Source organism: Xyrauchen texanus, chromosome 19, assembly GCF_025860055.1.
Source record: "Xyrauchen texanus isolate HMW12.3.18 chromosome 19, RBS_HiC_50CHRs, whole genome shotgun sequence".
In the NCBI taxonomy this organism is placed as follows: Eukaryota; Metazoa; Chordata; class Actinopteri; order Cypriniformes; family Catostomidae; genus Xyrauchen; species Xyrauchen texanus.
In genome coordinates, this window is record NC_068294.1 from 9,861,199 (window position 1) to 9,876,822 (window position 15,624).

At 37.6% G+C, this 15,624-nt stretch overlaps 1 protein-coding gene across 1 annotated transcript in view; it reads right to left on the minus strand.

Annotated features, from left to right (window-relative positions):
• LOC127659834 (probable carboxypeptidase X1) overlaps window positions 1-14,508 on the minus strand; it is a 45,513-nt gene extending 31,005 nt beyond the window's left edge. Inside the window, exons 1-6 of the mRNA XM_052149781.1 lie at window positions 13,900-14,508; window positions 8,185-8,294; window positions 7,881-8,020; window positions 7,697-7,781; window positions 4,042-4,192; window positions 3,729-3,817 (exon numbers count right to left, since the gene is read on the minus strand). Coding sequence (XP_052005741.1) covers window positions 3,729-3,817; window positions 4,042-4,192; window positions 7,697-7,781; window positions 7,881-8,020; window positions 8,185-8,294; window positions 13,900-14,449 — 1,125 coding nt within the window. The 5' untranslated portion in view covers window positions 14,450-14,508. The remainder of the gene's footprint in view (window positions 1-3,728; window positions 3,818-4,041; window positions 4,193-7,696; window positions 7,782-7,880; window positions 8,021-8,184; window positions 8,295-13,899) is intronic.
• Window positions 14,509-15,624: the final 1,116 nt, after the last annotated feature.

Below are 15,624 nucleotides of genomic sequence, written 5' to 3' on the forward strand. Positions count from 1 at the left end.
ACTGCTGACTGAGACAACAAAGGTCTTTCGAGAAAATCAACATATGAAACTTCTCACAATTAACATCTCTTCCTGAGGCACCACACCCCACCGAGCAAAGATTGCAAATTCACTCCCCATGGTTGCCCCCCCTCCTTCGTTCCCCTTCAGCTCAGAATCACCTCAAACTCACCTAAGAATTGTATGTAACAAAATATCATATCTGATGTATACAAATAATGTAACTAGGCACATTTGGTATTATCTAAAATGTCTCAGTGCGACTTGTAGTATGGTCTCACAACAGTAGAATTTCTGGTAACACACTTTTAAAAATGTAGAGAAATTCTTGCCACTGCATGGGGGTATGCCTCCCTCCTTGGCCTTTCATCTAAATTACCTCCTTTATGCAGATCCATACAGGAGTACCAAACCTAACCACTCCCAAATTCCCTTTGTTTATTTTTTCTCTGGTTTGGGTATTTAAGGAAATGTAACACATTGTTCATTGGAATTTTCTGTAGTCAGAAATCCCTGTAGTTTAATCTACGTACTTTTTAGATTAAATGTATGTCAGGTCTGCATCTGTTACTCTTAAGATTCATCTTTGAGCATTATAAGTTTTGAATTGATTATTTTTTAATTGATTCATTATGTAATTGGCTTGATACATATTAACCTGTGTGACGAGGAGGAGGGCGGGGCTGGGCCGATTAGCCCCCAATCGGGCTAATCAGCCGAGGAGAAGGATAAAGCCGAGCCGGATGCGGCAGTTCGAGTTCGAGAGAGCCACACGCAGCCGCCATGTGTATTTATGTTTGTGTCTTTACGTTTTCATAAAACATTATTTTGATGGTTCAGCTTGTTTCCACCTCCTCCTTGCCCATTTGAAACTCTGTTAGAACCTGACTAATAAATTGTTAAACTTGATTCTATTCTGACTTATTCTGAAATTATTGCCTTTAGTAGATTATGTTAAATCCTTGTTGTCACAAATCTGAAATAAATTTGAGGTCTAATTAAATTGGAGTCAGATTCGGTCTTAACTAAATCAAATAGTTATGACGCTACAGCCACATGTGCACGAAAAAGACAAACGCGCAGATACCTTCACCACTTCACTGGATTCTGCCATTGGGCCAGCGAGGTGGCCTTATCACAGTGCAATTACTTTCCTAATACACATTCATGGTTGTTCAGAGTGCAATAGTGCCCATTTTACCCATGAGGGATTTCATAAAACCCATCATAAGAATTGTAAGCCATGAAGCAAACCATTAAGCTCTGAAGTGAATCGCATTATTACAAACTAAATTTGAAGCAAAAAAGTTGTTGAAAATCAGAAAAAGACACTTTTCCACTTTGTGTTACTCACAAGGGAATGAACTACAATAATATAGTGCATTGTGAATGACACAATCAAATTAAAAATTATGGGAAAATAAAAAACTATTGATTATAAAATGTATTAAAAGTATAGAAACAATACATTTTTAAGTTTAAAATATTCAGATATATTAAATGAGTAGTTTGAGAGTATAGGCATACCAACTCAATAGCTGCGTTTCCATTACTGGGCAAAATGAGGGTGTGCTAGTACGTGCCAGGGCCAGTTGCATTTCCACTTTCACTTCCGGGGCTTCATCGTGCATCCTCTGGGCTTTCTTGGGCCAATGACAAAGAGCCTTTGGCCCGCTGATTACCCTTGGGCCAAAGAAGGCCAACTGGAGATTAAGGCAGGGTCGATATCAAAGGCACAGTTTTGCTGAGTCAGATCTCACTTTCAAACAAGCAAAGACCAAAATTAGCAAACGAGCGGCAGTTTCAGTCTCCACAATTTTCATTTTAAAGGCTAGTTAGTCACTAGAGTCTGATAACTGAGATTGAGTGCTTGTGAAATAGGTGGGGTGTGTGACCTTTAAATACAGACATATCATGAGCTCTGGGGTTATTCATCAATGGTATATGCTTCTGTTGAAGCCATCAGTCAATCTTATTTAAGCTTCATTGTTTAAAAATCGTGTTTTATAGCAGAATTCCTGGTAAACAACTACATTGCCAAGATCAAGCAAAGAAAGCTTCACCAATCAGAGAACTGGGTCCAATGACATGACCTACTGTGAAGTAAGCAACCAAATAGGTCTTCCTTCACCCTCAAACTACTTATATATTTGTATAAGTACATATTGGAATATTTGGTAATAAACATAAAATATATTGTTTTTATACTTATCAACAACCTAAAATCAATAGATTTATATATTCCCTCGATTTTTTTTAAATTACATAATTCGAAATACTTCATGGGATTGTTATTTGTGCCCTCGAAAAAATATTATGTACATTCTCTGGTACTTTTGTCTTTTGATTTTCAAATAGTTTTTGCCTCAAAACCAAGTTTGTAATGGGTTGATTCACAATGGGTTGCTTTGTTTCTGTTATGATGTGTGTAAACAGGAGAAGGCAGACGGGGGTGTGGATCCAAGTGCGGCTTTTATTGACACAACACAAAAGAAACCAAACACGGGAACAAATCAAGAAATCCACGATGGGAAAAGGCAAACCAAATACTGGAGGATACAGAGGGCAGAGAACAACAGGGTAACCTTGGACGGAACAGACAGGGAACAGGGTAACCACGAGAGAGCGGACAGACTGACAGGGAACACGAGCAGCGAGAGTGAAACCAGACAAGAGCGTGACATGGAACGTCAGCAGTGACGAGTGAAACAGAAAACACGGGGCAGACAACACGGGAACGTAACAGTTTCATGGCTTAGAATTCTTTTTTGAAGGATTTTGGAAAAAGCCTATGCAAAAAATGAATGGGAAAAATACTTCCAGAACACAGATGGCTGAAAAAGTGGGCGAGCACTGTTGGCCAGATGTTAGAAACACAGATCTTTATGGGAGTGGGAGGACGCTGCAGAGCTCTTTTGCTGTGTTTGTTTGATTGGTGAATCTCTCTTCAGGATTATGGGTAGTGTAGGTTTTTACCAGGAGTTCCGCTATTGAACATGATTTCTTAAAAAGAAGTTAAAATAACCCAAACTGATGACTTCAACAGAAGCATAAACAATCTATTAGCAATCTTTGGGCTTACGGTAGGTCTGTCTTTAAACATTTATAAGTTATCATTATTATTTTATTCTTAGCATATTCCCATATGGAGAAAATGAATGGAATTGTACTTCCAGAACGAGACTGTTGTGCTCTACTTATGTAATAATTTGTTCCACTCAGAAATTACTTTTTGTTTTGACTGATGTCACCAAGGCAGTTTAAATTTCGACCATTTTGTTATGTAACACAACTTTGAATGATCCAATCAATTCACAGTGGATAAAATCAAGTCCCAATCTACATTTTTTTTTATCATTGAATATTCTGTTTCACTCAAAAATACTTCACATTACAGAAGTAAAATGGGTTGTGAACACATTTTAGTTGGGTTACACAAGTCTGGACTCAACTCCATCTATGTCCATAAATGGATAGTTGCGACCCTGATTTTGACACATTGTTTTTTTTTTCAGGTTAAAAGCTTAAAATATGAATATATGTAATTATTGACATGAAGGAATCAATCTCAGGAATTTTTCATAATAGCTATAATTGTATTGTCAGTAAGGGTTTTTTTCATCTTAAGGGGTTTCTTGGTTTTGAATCAGACTCGACTAAGGTGAACTCGAACCCAACATTACCATTTTAGCGTCAACAACAAAAACCACAGACTCTATCTTCCTCACCTTCCTCATCTCTTTGTAGTTATGGTGTCTAAAGTCCAGTTTGTCCTTAGTGCCCTCCTCCGTTTGCCATGGGTAGATATTGTTTGGATCTTAAACGAAACACAATGTACAGTTAATTCATATTAATTTCCTCATATTTGATGCACAAAAGCATAATGTTACCATTTAGATATGATGTTCTGTAGTTATGATTTGTATAACTAAAATTCTAATTGTGCTTATTATATAATATTTACTTCTGATTTCCATGTTGTTAAAAAATCAGACAAGACTTCCAAATATAAGATCAATGTATGGTTTGTTTTGATTATACCTGGCAGCTCACAGCCCAAAATCTCAGCTCGCAGGCAGATGGTCCCATTCTTAAACCAGGTCTGAGGGTTAATACGAATGTAGCGTGCCACTGCTGGCTCGGGTATAACTGCCAAGACCGGCGTTTCACTGTTCTGGCTCCCCTCAAACACCTGTTTGCATAAAAGATTAATTCTGGTGAGTGATTCTATTGATATGATCCAAATGACAGTTGCCAGTTGCAGCTGGCATGATTGCTCATGCAAATCTATGCCCAAGAAGGTGGATGCAAGAGGCTGGCACAGTGGCTTCCACAGTGGGCAGGCTATTCTTTTCAAAAGAGCCGCTTAACCCTCCCTACTGCTGCCAGCGACTGCCTCCAACCTCTTTTAGTGCAAAGCAACCTGCACCAGCTGAAAATGTTGAATGGATTCAATATAATGATGTCACAAAGATACTGAGGCTAGAATCCAAAAGTAGCAGTGAATGGTGGAACCAATTGTCTGAAAAATGGGGCTTATTTTTACTGTTTTCTGTTAAATAACAGGAAAATTGTAATTTAGCCTAAATTAAAATGGGTCATATCATGACAAATACAATGTTCATTGATTTTTAATAAATAAGATCAATGTACTATAAAAACATACTGTAACTTTCAGTAGGGTTGCCCCCTAATAGTTGACCAAACGTTAGTCGATGAGAAGAGTCTTGGTCGAACATGTTTTGATTGGTTGGTCGCAGAAAAAAAGAACTCCACAGCAAACCGCCGAACACCGGTAAAGGAGATGGATATGTATGGATGCTAGGTCATACTATGGGGTATTTTTCATTAAGCAGGGTTAGGGTTAAGCCTACACAATAAAGCAAGACACCTTGATTTCAAACTTTGAACTTAATTTATTTTTTTGAACTAAAAATTCAAATTTAGTGCAATTAAAATGTGTGTTGTTCAACTTTTTGAAAGATGGCTTTACAACAGTTGTGAAGGGCAATATTTCTCTGGCAAAGAACCAACTTCATCTGTGCATTCATCATGTGTGTGAATAAATTAGTTTTGTTCCCTCCTTCACGATATATATATATATATATATATATATATATATATATATATATATATATATATTAACTTTTATCACATTATCCAATTACATCGGCAACCCCTGGTCTGAGGGATCAGTGAATATTTTGCTTTAGTGATTTTGCATTGAAAATGTAATTTATTTATTTTAAAAACGAAAAACTAAATCAAATACATTTCTAAATCAAAATTGTCCTCCAAACGAAATGAAAAAGCAAATAAAATAATGAAGTGATAAAAGAAATATATATATATATATACACGTAACCACCTTTCCATTTACCGTCAGGCAAGAATCCGTCTAAATATGCAGGCGGAAAATTACTTACACATATTAAGACATAAAAACAATTATAAATGTAAAAATAACAATTATAATTATGATAATGTGTTTTATTCACAGATGTATATGCTGCATACAATCAGCGTGTCATACATGCACATATACGGCTTTTCTGTCATCTGTTCTTAATAATATAATAAAGTGTTTCTTCAAGCACGTGTCTGTGTATCTATGGACAAATTATTTGTAATATTAATTTGATAATAATAATAGCCTAATAATAACAACAATTTAATACATTAATGGGAAAACGAGCCAAATATCATCTTGACATCATCAAAGGCACAACCCTAATGTGCATTTCTCTCTATAAATTAACAAAATGTTCAGACAGATTCCTTGCTGGTTTTTCCGACACATTCAGAATCATTACCGCTTTTGCAGGTGTTGCTGTGGCTCGTTTCGTGCGTGCGCTTGTAAAATGTATATTTTGAAGGATCATTATTATGGTTTAGTATTTCTCTGTAATGTAGAACAGTGTTAGGCCAAAAATGCCAAATATATATATTTTTGTAAGTAAATTCATATCATAAATGTGGGACAACTAGTCGACTAATGGCTTAAACTAATGACTACTAGTCGACTAGGAAAATCTTTGGTTGATGGCAGCCCTAATTTCCAGCAACCAAAACCTCCCCAGTCCAAAAAGACCTTTCACGACTTACTGACATAAGATTAATACAATTATACACAACTGATTAATTCTAAGGGTCAGAAAGAGTGCAGAAAATGGTAAGAAAAAACTAAATTATGACTGTTGTTGGTGTAAAATTTAACATTATACATCATAAAACATTAAACGATTATAAAAATTTATCATATAGCGAGTTCAACTGACTGATTTTGTGACATAAATGTGGTTTCAGTGTGAGACACGTATTATGGGAGTAAATGGAGAAAGTCCATAAATATTAAAATACACACTGGAAACTCAAAAGTATAGCTATAAGACGTAAACATTATATGTGTTAACATGAATTAAGTGTGATACAACAATGACTAAAGGTATGCTCTCTCTCCAAAGCATGCAGTCATGAATAACGAGATCTTATTAATTTCCATTCTGTGTCATTTGAGCCATCATTGAGTCTATGTTATGTACTTGGTGCAATCTCCTAGTGGCCATATGTAATTAGAATGAATGAAATATGAATAGAATTAAATCTCTCTGCCCATATTTTTATGACTTTCACCTCTGCTTGATGCATTTGGCAAACACTTTTATCCAAAGTGACTTACAGTGCACTTATTACAGGGACAATCCCCCCTTGAGCAACCTGGAGTTAAGTGCCTTGCTCAAGGACACAATGGTGGTGGCTGTGGGGATCGAACCAGCAAACTTCTGATGAACAGTTATGTGCTTTAGACCACTACGCCGCCGCCACCTCTCCATTGCTTGAGCAATCTGAATCCCAATACGATTGATTTAGCGTTCCATGATGCTGGACAACACACAACATAATTTCTGATGAAGTCATCTGATCCAGGAAAACTAAAGTGTTTTTAACAAGATAGCACATTATGTGCTGTGTGCACATTGTGCTTTGTGTGGAATATCTAATGATCAGATTACATTGTGTGTGGACTCGTGTTAAAGATAATCGCCTTCTTCAAGTAATGGTATGTGATATTTTCTGTTCTGTTTATTATTCTTGAAGTTATAAGTGAAAATGTGGCATATAAGCAACACCAATTTACCAATTTACATGTAACATGTATTTCAAAGTCATATACTTAGATATTACTCTCTATATATTTGTCTGTGTGTAAAATAAACAAGCTTGTTGTATTCTACTTTTTGAGATCTTTCCAGTGACATATGACACATGGCTATTTAATCAGTTTGATGTTTTTACAGATTACAATTACTGTATACGTACAGTGAAAAATTATGAATAAATTATCAAAAACAGAACACTTCTGATTTGTATGCAAATTTCAAAGCTCTTGTTCAGTTTTGGTCATAATACCCACATGCATTGTAAAGTCCAGCTTTTAAAAACGATACCTATTTTGTGTTGGTCAAGACTGTAGTTATTAATATTTTAATAAATAAAGGAGGGGTGAGTCTAATTATTTTCTTGTTGGTAATCACATTGTGCCACAAATGCTGTCGACTGAGCTTAACGTGTACTGAACCCAAAGAGAAAATGGGAGTCCATGTCAGATAAATGCAGTCAGCAGTATTTATAATGTATATAATGTACACACACAAAGGAGACTTTTTTACATTTAATGATAAACATTCCAACGTACCGCCTCCTCTGTCCCGTTCATGCATGACTTCCATTTAATGGTGTCATTGCTCACCAGCACCTTGAAGGTTTCTACATAATCCAAGCTACAGAAAAAGAGTGACATTACGTTATTCTTTTAATTTACTGTATTCTCATTATGGTATTATGATATTGCATATTGTACATTAAATATGACATATTACCTCCATATGGAGCTGCGACCCTGCAGTATGACTGCTGTGAACCGTGTGAGCTTCATAGCATCTATCTGTAGCCACTGGTTCTTGTCTTTGTACAGGGCACACCAAGCTCCATCATAGATATCTCCATCTTCAATACCAGACTTCAAAACCAAACAGCACAAAACAGAGATTCACTTTGGAACGACAAGAACCAAACTTAAATACCCAAAGACACTGTTAATGATGGAAACTTTATATTGATGCAGAGAGAAGAAGTACAATTCAGAGTAAAACTACAGAAGTTTTAGGCTGTATTGAGGCCCACCTGTATATTGAGTCGACCCCTGTGTGGCCCCAGGCCCATGCGCTTGTGAGAAGAAGCCTGAAGCTGTGAGTTTTTAACTTTCAGAGACTCCATTCCCAAAGGAGGACATTCTGAGACAGCAAAGACACATGATTTAATCCATCTTAAATCCAATTGAATAAATCTTAATGCAATGGACAGCAGGTGGCAACCCAACACACTACCACCATTTTTTATCATACAAAAAATAATTACAATGATTTAATTCTCTAAGCAGCCAATACTTCAATGAACAAAACAACTGTAACTGTGGCCAGCAATTTGTTCTTGTTCCTGCATTTGAACCTATCGGAACAAAGTGCATTGAGATGCATCAGTGCCAGATACATGTGGAGTGAAAAAGCAAAGAAGAGGGACAGAAAATGAGATATATATATATATATATATATATATATATATATGAGAGAGAGAGAGAGAGAGAGAGAGAGAGAGAGAGAGAGAGAGAGAGAGAAACAGAATCCCAGTGACATACAGTACACAAGATTTTAAAGGTAGTGCAGCTGCAGGACAGACAGGAAGCAATTGTATTCAGGAATTCAGTTTGGCCTCTTCCTCCTCTGCCAGGGTCAACTTTTTGAAGAGCTGTACATACAACACTGACATGTAGTATTGAAAATAGAACTGGGTGTAATATGAACATGGTCTCCTCAGATGCCTTTGGGACCCTCACTAAAACAATGTATGCATGCTTGTCTCCTCTGTTAATTCTACATAAATATAATACTCCCAGACCCAGAGTATTAAACCCCCTTCAGGCACAGTCTCAAGGCGATTGAGGGAAATTAGAACTGAGAGAGAAAAACAAACAATAATTTCTAGAGGAAATAAGAGGAACTCAGTTTGAAAGGACAATTAGCTCATATTTGAAGTAATGTATAGGAAATCAGTTCTAAGTCAACACAGGAAAAATGGTTTCACAGATCACAGATTTTGTTGGGCATACATTACTGACATTTATAATTTTCCTGCAAAAATGGTTCATCCATTCCTCTCTAAAAAGTTAATTTACATTTACGCATTTGGCAGACGCTTTTATCCAAAGCGACTTACAGTGCAATTATTACAGGGACAATCCCCCCGGAACAACCTGGAGTTAAGTGTCTTGCTCAAGGACACAATGGTGGTGGCTGTGGAGATAGAACCTCTGACCTTCTGATTAACAGCCCTGTGCTTTAACCACTACGCCACCACCACTCCGATAATTATACTGCCCTCACAAATAGAACTGTCATCCATTTTTTTTTCAGACTAAGTTTAAGCTAAAGCTTTACGATGCTAGTGATAATTCACCATAACTTTGTCTATAAAACAAAAATGCATATTCAGAAGCAACATTGTTGAATATTTCCATATCTATACTTTACAATACCATTTTCTTTGTAACGACTGGTGAATACAGTAGATAGAGATAAAGTATAGCATTTAGAGCTGTCAAAATTAACACGTTAATGTATGCAATTCATTTAAAATGCGCTAATTTCTCTTAATCAAGATTATTACATTTACCAATTTTCTCATTACATTCTGACATTTTATTCACCTCTGTGTGAGCTCTGAACACTGGATGGAATACGGCCGGAACCTTTGCCCTGTTTCCAGTGGGGTCATTGACACACGATTCTGTGTCAATGAGCAAGTGATGAAGAAAGAACCTCTTAACCGTAATTTTTGGTACAAAACTAACCCAGATGGGACATGTGATGAGCAGGATTTACGCCACCCACTGGAGGGAAACAACGTCACAGCGTCACGTTCCAGGTAATTCTGATGAAATATCATTACATTGACAGTGCCAGCTCTAAAAGCAAAAGACGTTCTTTTCAAGTGCTTTTAATGTTGAGTTCAAAGCAACAAATCATGTAAATTCAGCTTCACGCAAAGTGTTAATATTGTGAAGATTTAATGCCCATTGCAATGAAACCGCAAAATATAGGGACTAGATATTTAAATTAGTTAACATCGCTCTTAGACTTTGGGAAATGTTTAATGTTACTTGATACTTGGTGCTATTTTAGTGCATTTCAGTCATTATACAGTGTAATGCTTTGTTTGGAAAATGTTAATAAAACAATTTTTTTACATATTGTTTACTTTTGTTTCTAAGAAGGATATGCATTTTTACAAGAAAATAAGTATATAGAGTCAAATTTGAGCACTTTAAAAATCTGCGATTAACTGAAAAATAATGTGATTATTTGCAATTCAGTATTTGAATCGACAGACAGCACTTGCTTATTAAACTTGTGTATTTGTACATCATGTAAAAGTGATCTGACTCTCTTTGAGAGAAAAAACATCTGGCTCTTGACGGTGAGTCAGTGCGATGGTTTGTTGAGTCAGCAATCCTCCCCAATTCATGTGAAACTGAAAAGATTTCCTGGCACTGGTGATGTTAAGATACTGCCCTTTAAAAATGTTATCCTTCAAATGGATAGATTGACAGCAAGGTTGTAGAACCAGGTTTTGTCTTGTGTCCTGTGTACCTCACATGAAACACATCCACACTGTTTAAGTTTGAAGTACCTCTGAGCTTGTCTTTAGAGAGGTCTAGATGTAATTAGGCTTCTCATACAATCTCCCCCCTACAAACCAGCTATAACACCCTAATACGGCACACGAAAGACTTACTGAGAAATTATAAAGAAAATGAGCTGTCACTTGTGGTGATAAAACAACTAGATTGCTTAAAGTGGGTTCCTGAAACAAACACTTTCATTTGAGTTGAATGATAGCCTCCCTCTATGTGTGACTGAACAGAATGTTCTCTTACATTCATCAGCAATAATACTAGCTGATGTGATGCACAAGTCTGTATTTTTTCATTATTCTAAAGCTAAGATTACAAGGTCAACTGTAATACAACATGATGGAATCTTAGACTTTCCTATAATTCTGACCAAATTATTCCTTAATTAGAATATAATATGTAAATGATACTTTTCGGCTCGGTCATTTGTTTGCTTAACTCAGAGTGGGGAGAATTCGTTCACTTATATGACCCAATTGGCTTTGGAAACAGGAAGAGGACCATTAGTAAAGCATTTGAATATGGGCAGAATTATGTAACAGCACTCCCGCTAAAATATATCGGAGAATCCATGAATGGATATTTATGAACTGATGAACTGCCTTTTTATTTTTCAAAAACAGGATGGCAAAACATTTCACAAATCCAAATCAACCACAGACAGATATATAGATGAATTTCTATTCATCTATAAATTTAACTGTGCGCATGTATATTTACTGAATATATATGTTTATTACAGTTTTGCTTTTTTTTCCATTTAGATGGATGGATGGATGGATGGAAAGATGAATAGAAAACAAATGAAACAACAGACTGATAGATGGATGGAAGGATGGAAAAACAGATGGATGGATGGAAAAACTAATGGAGTGACGGATGGACGGATAGATGGAAAAACAGATGGAATGACAGATGGACAGACAGATGGAAAGATAGATAGATGGATGGGTGAAAAGATAGATGGATTGGATGATAGATAGATAGATAGATAGATAGATAGATAGATAGATAGATAGATAGATAGATAGATAGATAGATGGATGGATGGATGGATGGGTAGGTGGGTGGAAAGATAGATGGATCCATATATCCAGATAGATGGAACGATGATAAATGGAAAGATAGATGGTTTATGGAATGGTGGGTGTGTGGAAAGAAAGATGGATGGATGTATGGGCTGATAGATGGACGGGTGGGTGGGTGTTAAGACAGATGGATGTGATGATAGATGGATGGGTGGAAAGATAGATGGATGGGATGATATAAATGGAAGGATATATAGAAAGATGGATGGATGGAAAGATAGACAGATGGGACACTAGATGGAAGGATAGGTGGAAAGAAAGGAAGATGGATGGATAGATGGATGGATGTATGATAGCTGGAAAGATAGATAGATGGAAAGAAAGATGGACGGATGGTTGGATGGATGATAGATGGAAAGAGATGGATGAATGGAAAGATAGATGGAAAGATAAATAGATGTATGGATGGATAATAGATGGAAAGATAGATGGATGATGGGTGGAAAGACAGATGGATGGATGATGGATTGGTGGGTGGGTGGAAAGATAGATGGATGGTGTGGCAGGTTGGAGGGCGGGCTGGGTCGTGATTATACACACCTGATCCCTTATCAGGCTAATCAAGCCTCTGAGAGGGATAAAGGCCGACTGCGGAGGATGGTGCGGGAGAGAGAAATTGTTTACGGACATGTTCGTCGTGTGTGTTGTTGTCTTTTGTTTAAGTTTTATATTAAATTAGGTCGCGAGTACAAGCGGCCGAAATGGGCTTCCTCAGAAGGGTGGTGGGCTTCTCCCTTAGAGATAGGGTGAGGAGCTCAGTTATCCGTGAGGAGCTCAGAGTAGCCGCTGCTCCTTTGTGTCGAAAGGAGTCAGTTGAGGTGGTTTCCAAATAGGCATCTGGTAAGGATGAACCACCTGGATGCGGTGAACGGCCGCCGGCCGGACTGGACTCCACGACTGCCTGGAGCGATGGAGCCGCTGCCAGGGGCGGAGGAGAGCCCTGCCATCCTCCAGAAACGCGGAGGGGACAAAAGAGGACCGCCGTCCAAGAGGGGAGGAGGGAAGTGACTCCCCGACCGCCTGGAGCGGTAGGGCCGCTTCCAGGGGTGGAGGAGTGTCCCCACGAGTCGCCGGGAATGCGGAGGGGCATTCAGTCCGCCGGGGGTCGTGGGTCTGACGCCGGTCCGCCCGGGGAGGAGCGGCTATCGTCCACCTGAGAGGGTGGAGGAGTGATCGAGGACCATGCGACGGTGTATCAGAGAACCGGCGAGTATGTTTTTTTTTCTTCATCTCTCTCGCTCACTGCCGCGCCGCATTGGCCTTTTCCCTCTCGTTTAAATTTTACTCCCCATGTCCCCTCCCTCATCCAGGTGGAGGAGATGACCTGCTGGCAGACAGGGCTTGGGCAAGGGAGGAATATGGCAGGGCGGAGGGCGGGCCGGGTCGTGATTCTACACACCTGGTCCCTTATCAGGCTAATCAAGCCTCCGAGAGGGATAAAGGCCAACTGCGGAGGATGGTGCGGGAGAGAGATCGTTTACGGGCATGCCCGTCATGTGTGTGTTGTTGTCTTTTGTTTAAGTTTATAATTAAAATATAATTTATATAGTCAAGCCGGTTCTCGCCTCCTCCTTTCCATTGAACTAAGTTACAGATGGAAAGAAAGATAGATGGATGGATGGGTGAGTGAAAAGATAGCTGGAAAGATAGATAGATGTATGGATGTATGATAGATGGAAAGATAGATAGATGGAAAGAAAGATGGACAGATGGTTGGATGGATGATAGATGGAAAAAGATAAATGGATGGATGGATGAGTGGAAAGATAGATGGATGGATGAGTGGAAAGATGGATGGATGGAAGAGAGGAAAGATGGATGGGATGATAGATGAAAAGATAGATAGAATGATCGATGGATGGGTGGAAGGATAGATGAATGTTTGCTAGACAGAAAGATGAACTGATGTGTGGATAGATGGATGGATAAATGGATAGATAGTTGGCACAATATAAACATACACAATACAGACAAATACTGAATAATATAGTCCTAATATACACAAGATTAAAATGTTTATCACAAACCCACGTATATTGTTCTTAATTGACATTTCCTTACCAAGTACTGGAGGTTCTTCATTTTCTTTGGTGTTCCAAACTCTCCTTTCCACGTTTTTATCAATGGTTTCATTCACGTCCTCTGTGTTGAAGCTTGCTGCAGTGGTCTTTGCAGTTGTTTTTGAGGCTGTTGGCTTTACTGTCGTCGGTCTCAAAGCTCTTGTGATCACCTCAGTGGGCTTCACAGTTGTAATTTTCAAAGGTTTCGTGCTCACCTGAGGGGGTTTTAATGTAGTGGGCTTCGGAACTTTCCTGGCTCCTTCTATTGTCTTGAATGGCTTCACTGTCGTGTGATTTGGAGCTTTGATGGTCGCCTCGGTGGGTTTTATTTTCTTGAATAGTTTACTTACTTTTGTAGGTGCAATTTTTCCATAAGTGCCGGTGGTCCTATTTTTAATACTGCCCCTCACTCTTGCATTTGCAGCTGATGTCTGATTGTAAGTTAAATTATATGACACTGTTGATGTCGTTGATTTTTTGAGAGAAGGCAAACTACATACCCCCCCAACCAAAAAGGTTAATAAAGATAAAAGTATGACGGGTTGTGTCATGGTTTAGACCGTACTGTTAAGTCTAATCCCAGAGATGTTGCTCTCTCTGAACTCAAATGCATAAACTCCCGTAATACAGCAAAATTACTCGCCACTCCTGTTGCGAACTAAAGTGAGAGTGAAAGATCATACAAGAAATGCACGCTTTTATTTTCATAGACCCTCTCTTCAGGAACACAACACATTTAGATGAAAAGCATGACAAAATGTAAAACTGTTCTAACGTTTTAAACAGTGGATCACTGCTATTTATCAAACGTGTTGATCCATTGGTCATTTCGTGCCATATTTTTATAAATATAGTTTAATTATCCACTCCCGATTAATAGGAGCAAGTCGCCATCGGGTGGCGATTCTAGACAGGCTATTTCTTGGCTGATTCCTACAATTCTGTGCCTTTTACCATGTAAACAGGTTTGGAAGGGTTACTTTTCGAACGTATTCCACTACAGATTACAGAATACATGCTTTAAAATGTAATTTGTAATGTATTCCGTTAGATTACTGAAGGTCAGTAATGTACTCTAAATACTTTGGATTACTTCTTCAGCACTGGAATATTTTTTCACTTGTTTTGACTATAAAAACTCTGCCAGTACAGTAAGACAAAATACACATGTTAAAAATACATTCCCTGAAAAACCTTAATGAATAGCTAAATCTAATTGATCTTCTTTAATGGATTTTTAGATATTTTTACAGGAAAACAATAAAAAAATTATGATCAAGAATATGATTTTTGCCCTAATATCAAAGGTCTTACTTGAAAAAAACATTATGATCCAACGTGAATTTTCTTGATAAACAAATATGATCGTGTCTGGTAACGTGTGCATGTAAAATGGCTAGAAATAGCTTAGCATATTTCTATTTCTTCTGCTCCAAACTTACTTCAAACATACTTCTCTGTCTGCTCGTATGAAAGTAACACATCATAAGAAAGAGTTTCACTGCTGTTCAAATGCACTTTGGATCACATCATTTATTTGTATAAATGTTTTCCATCTGAAAGGACTAAATATTAAATGAAACAAATGACAATAAAATGCAAAATAATCTCTTCAGTAATCAAAATACTTTTTGAATGTAACTGTATTCTAATTACCAATTATTTATATTGTAACTGTAGTGGAATACAGTTATTTATATTTTGTATTTTAAAAAATGTATTCCGT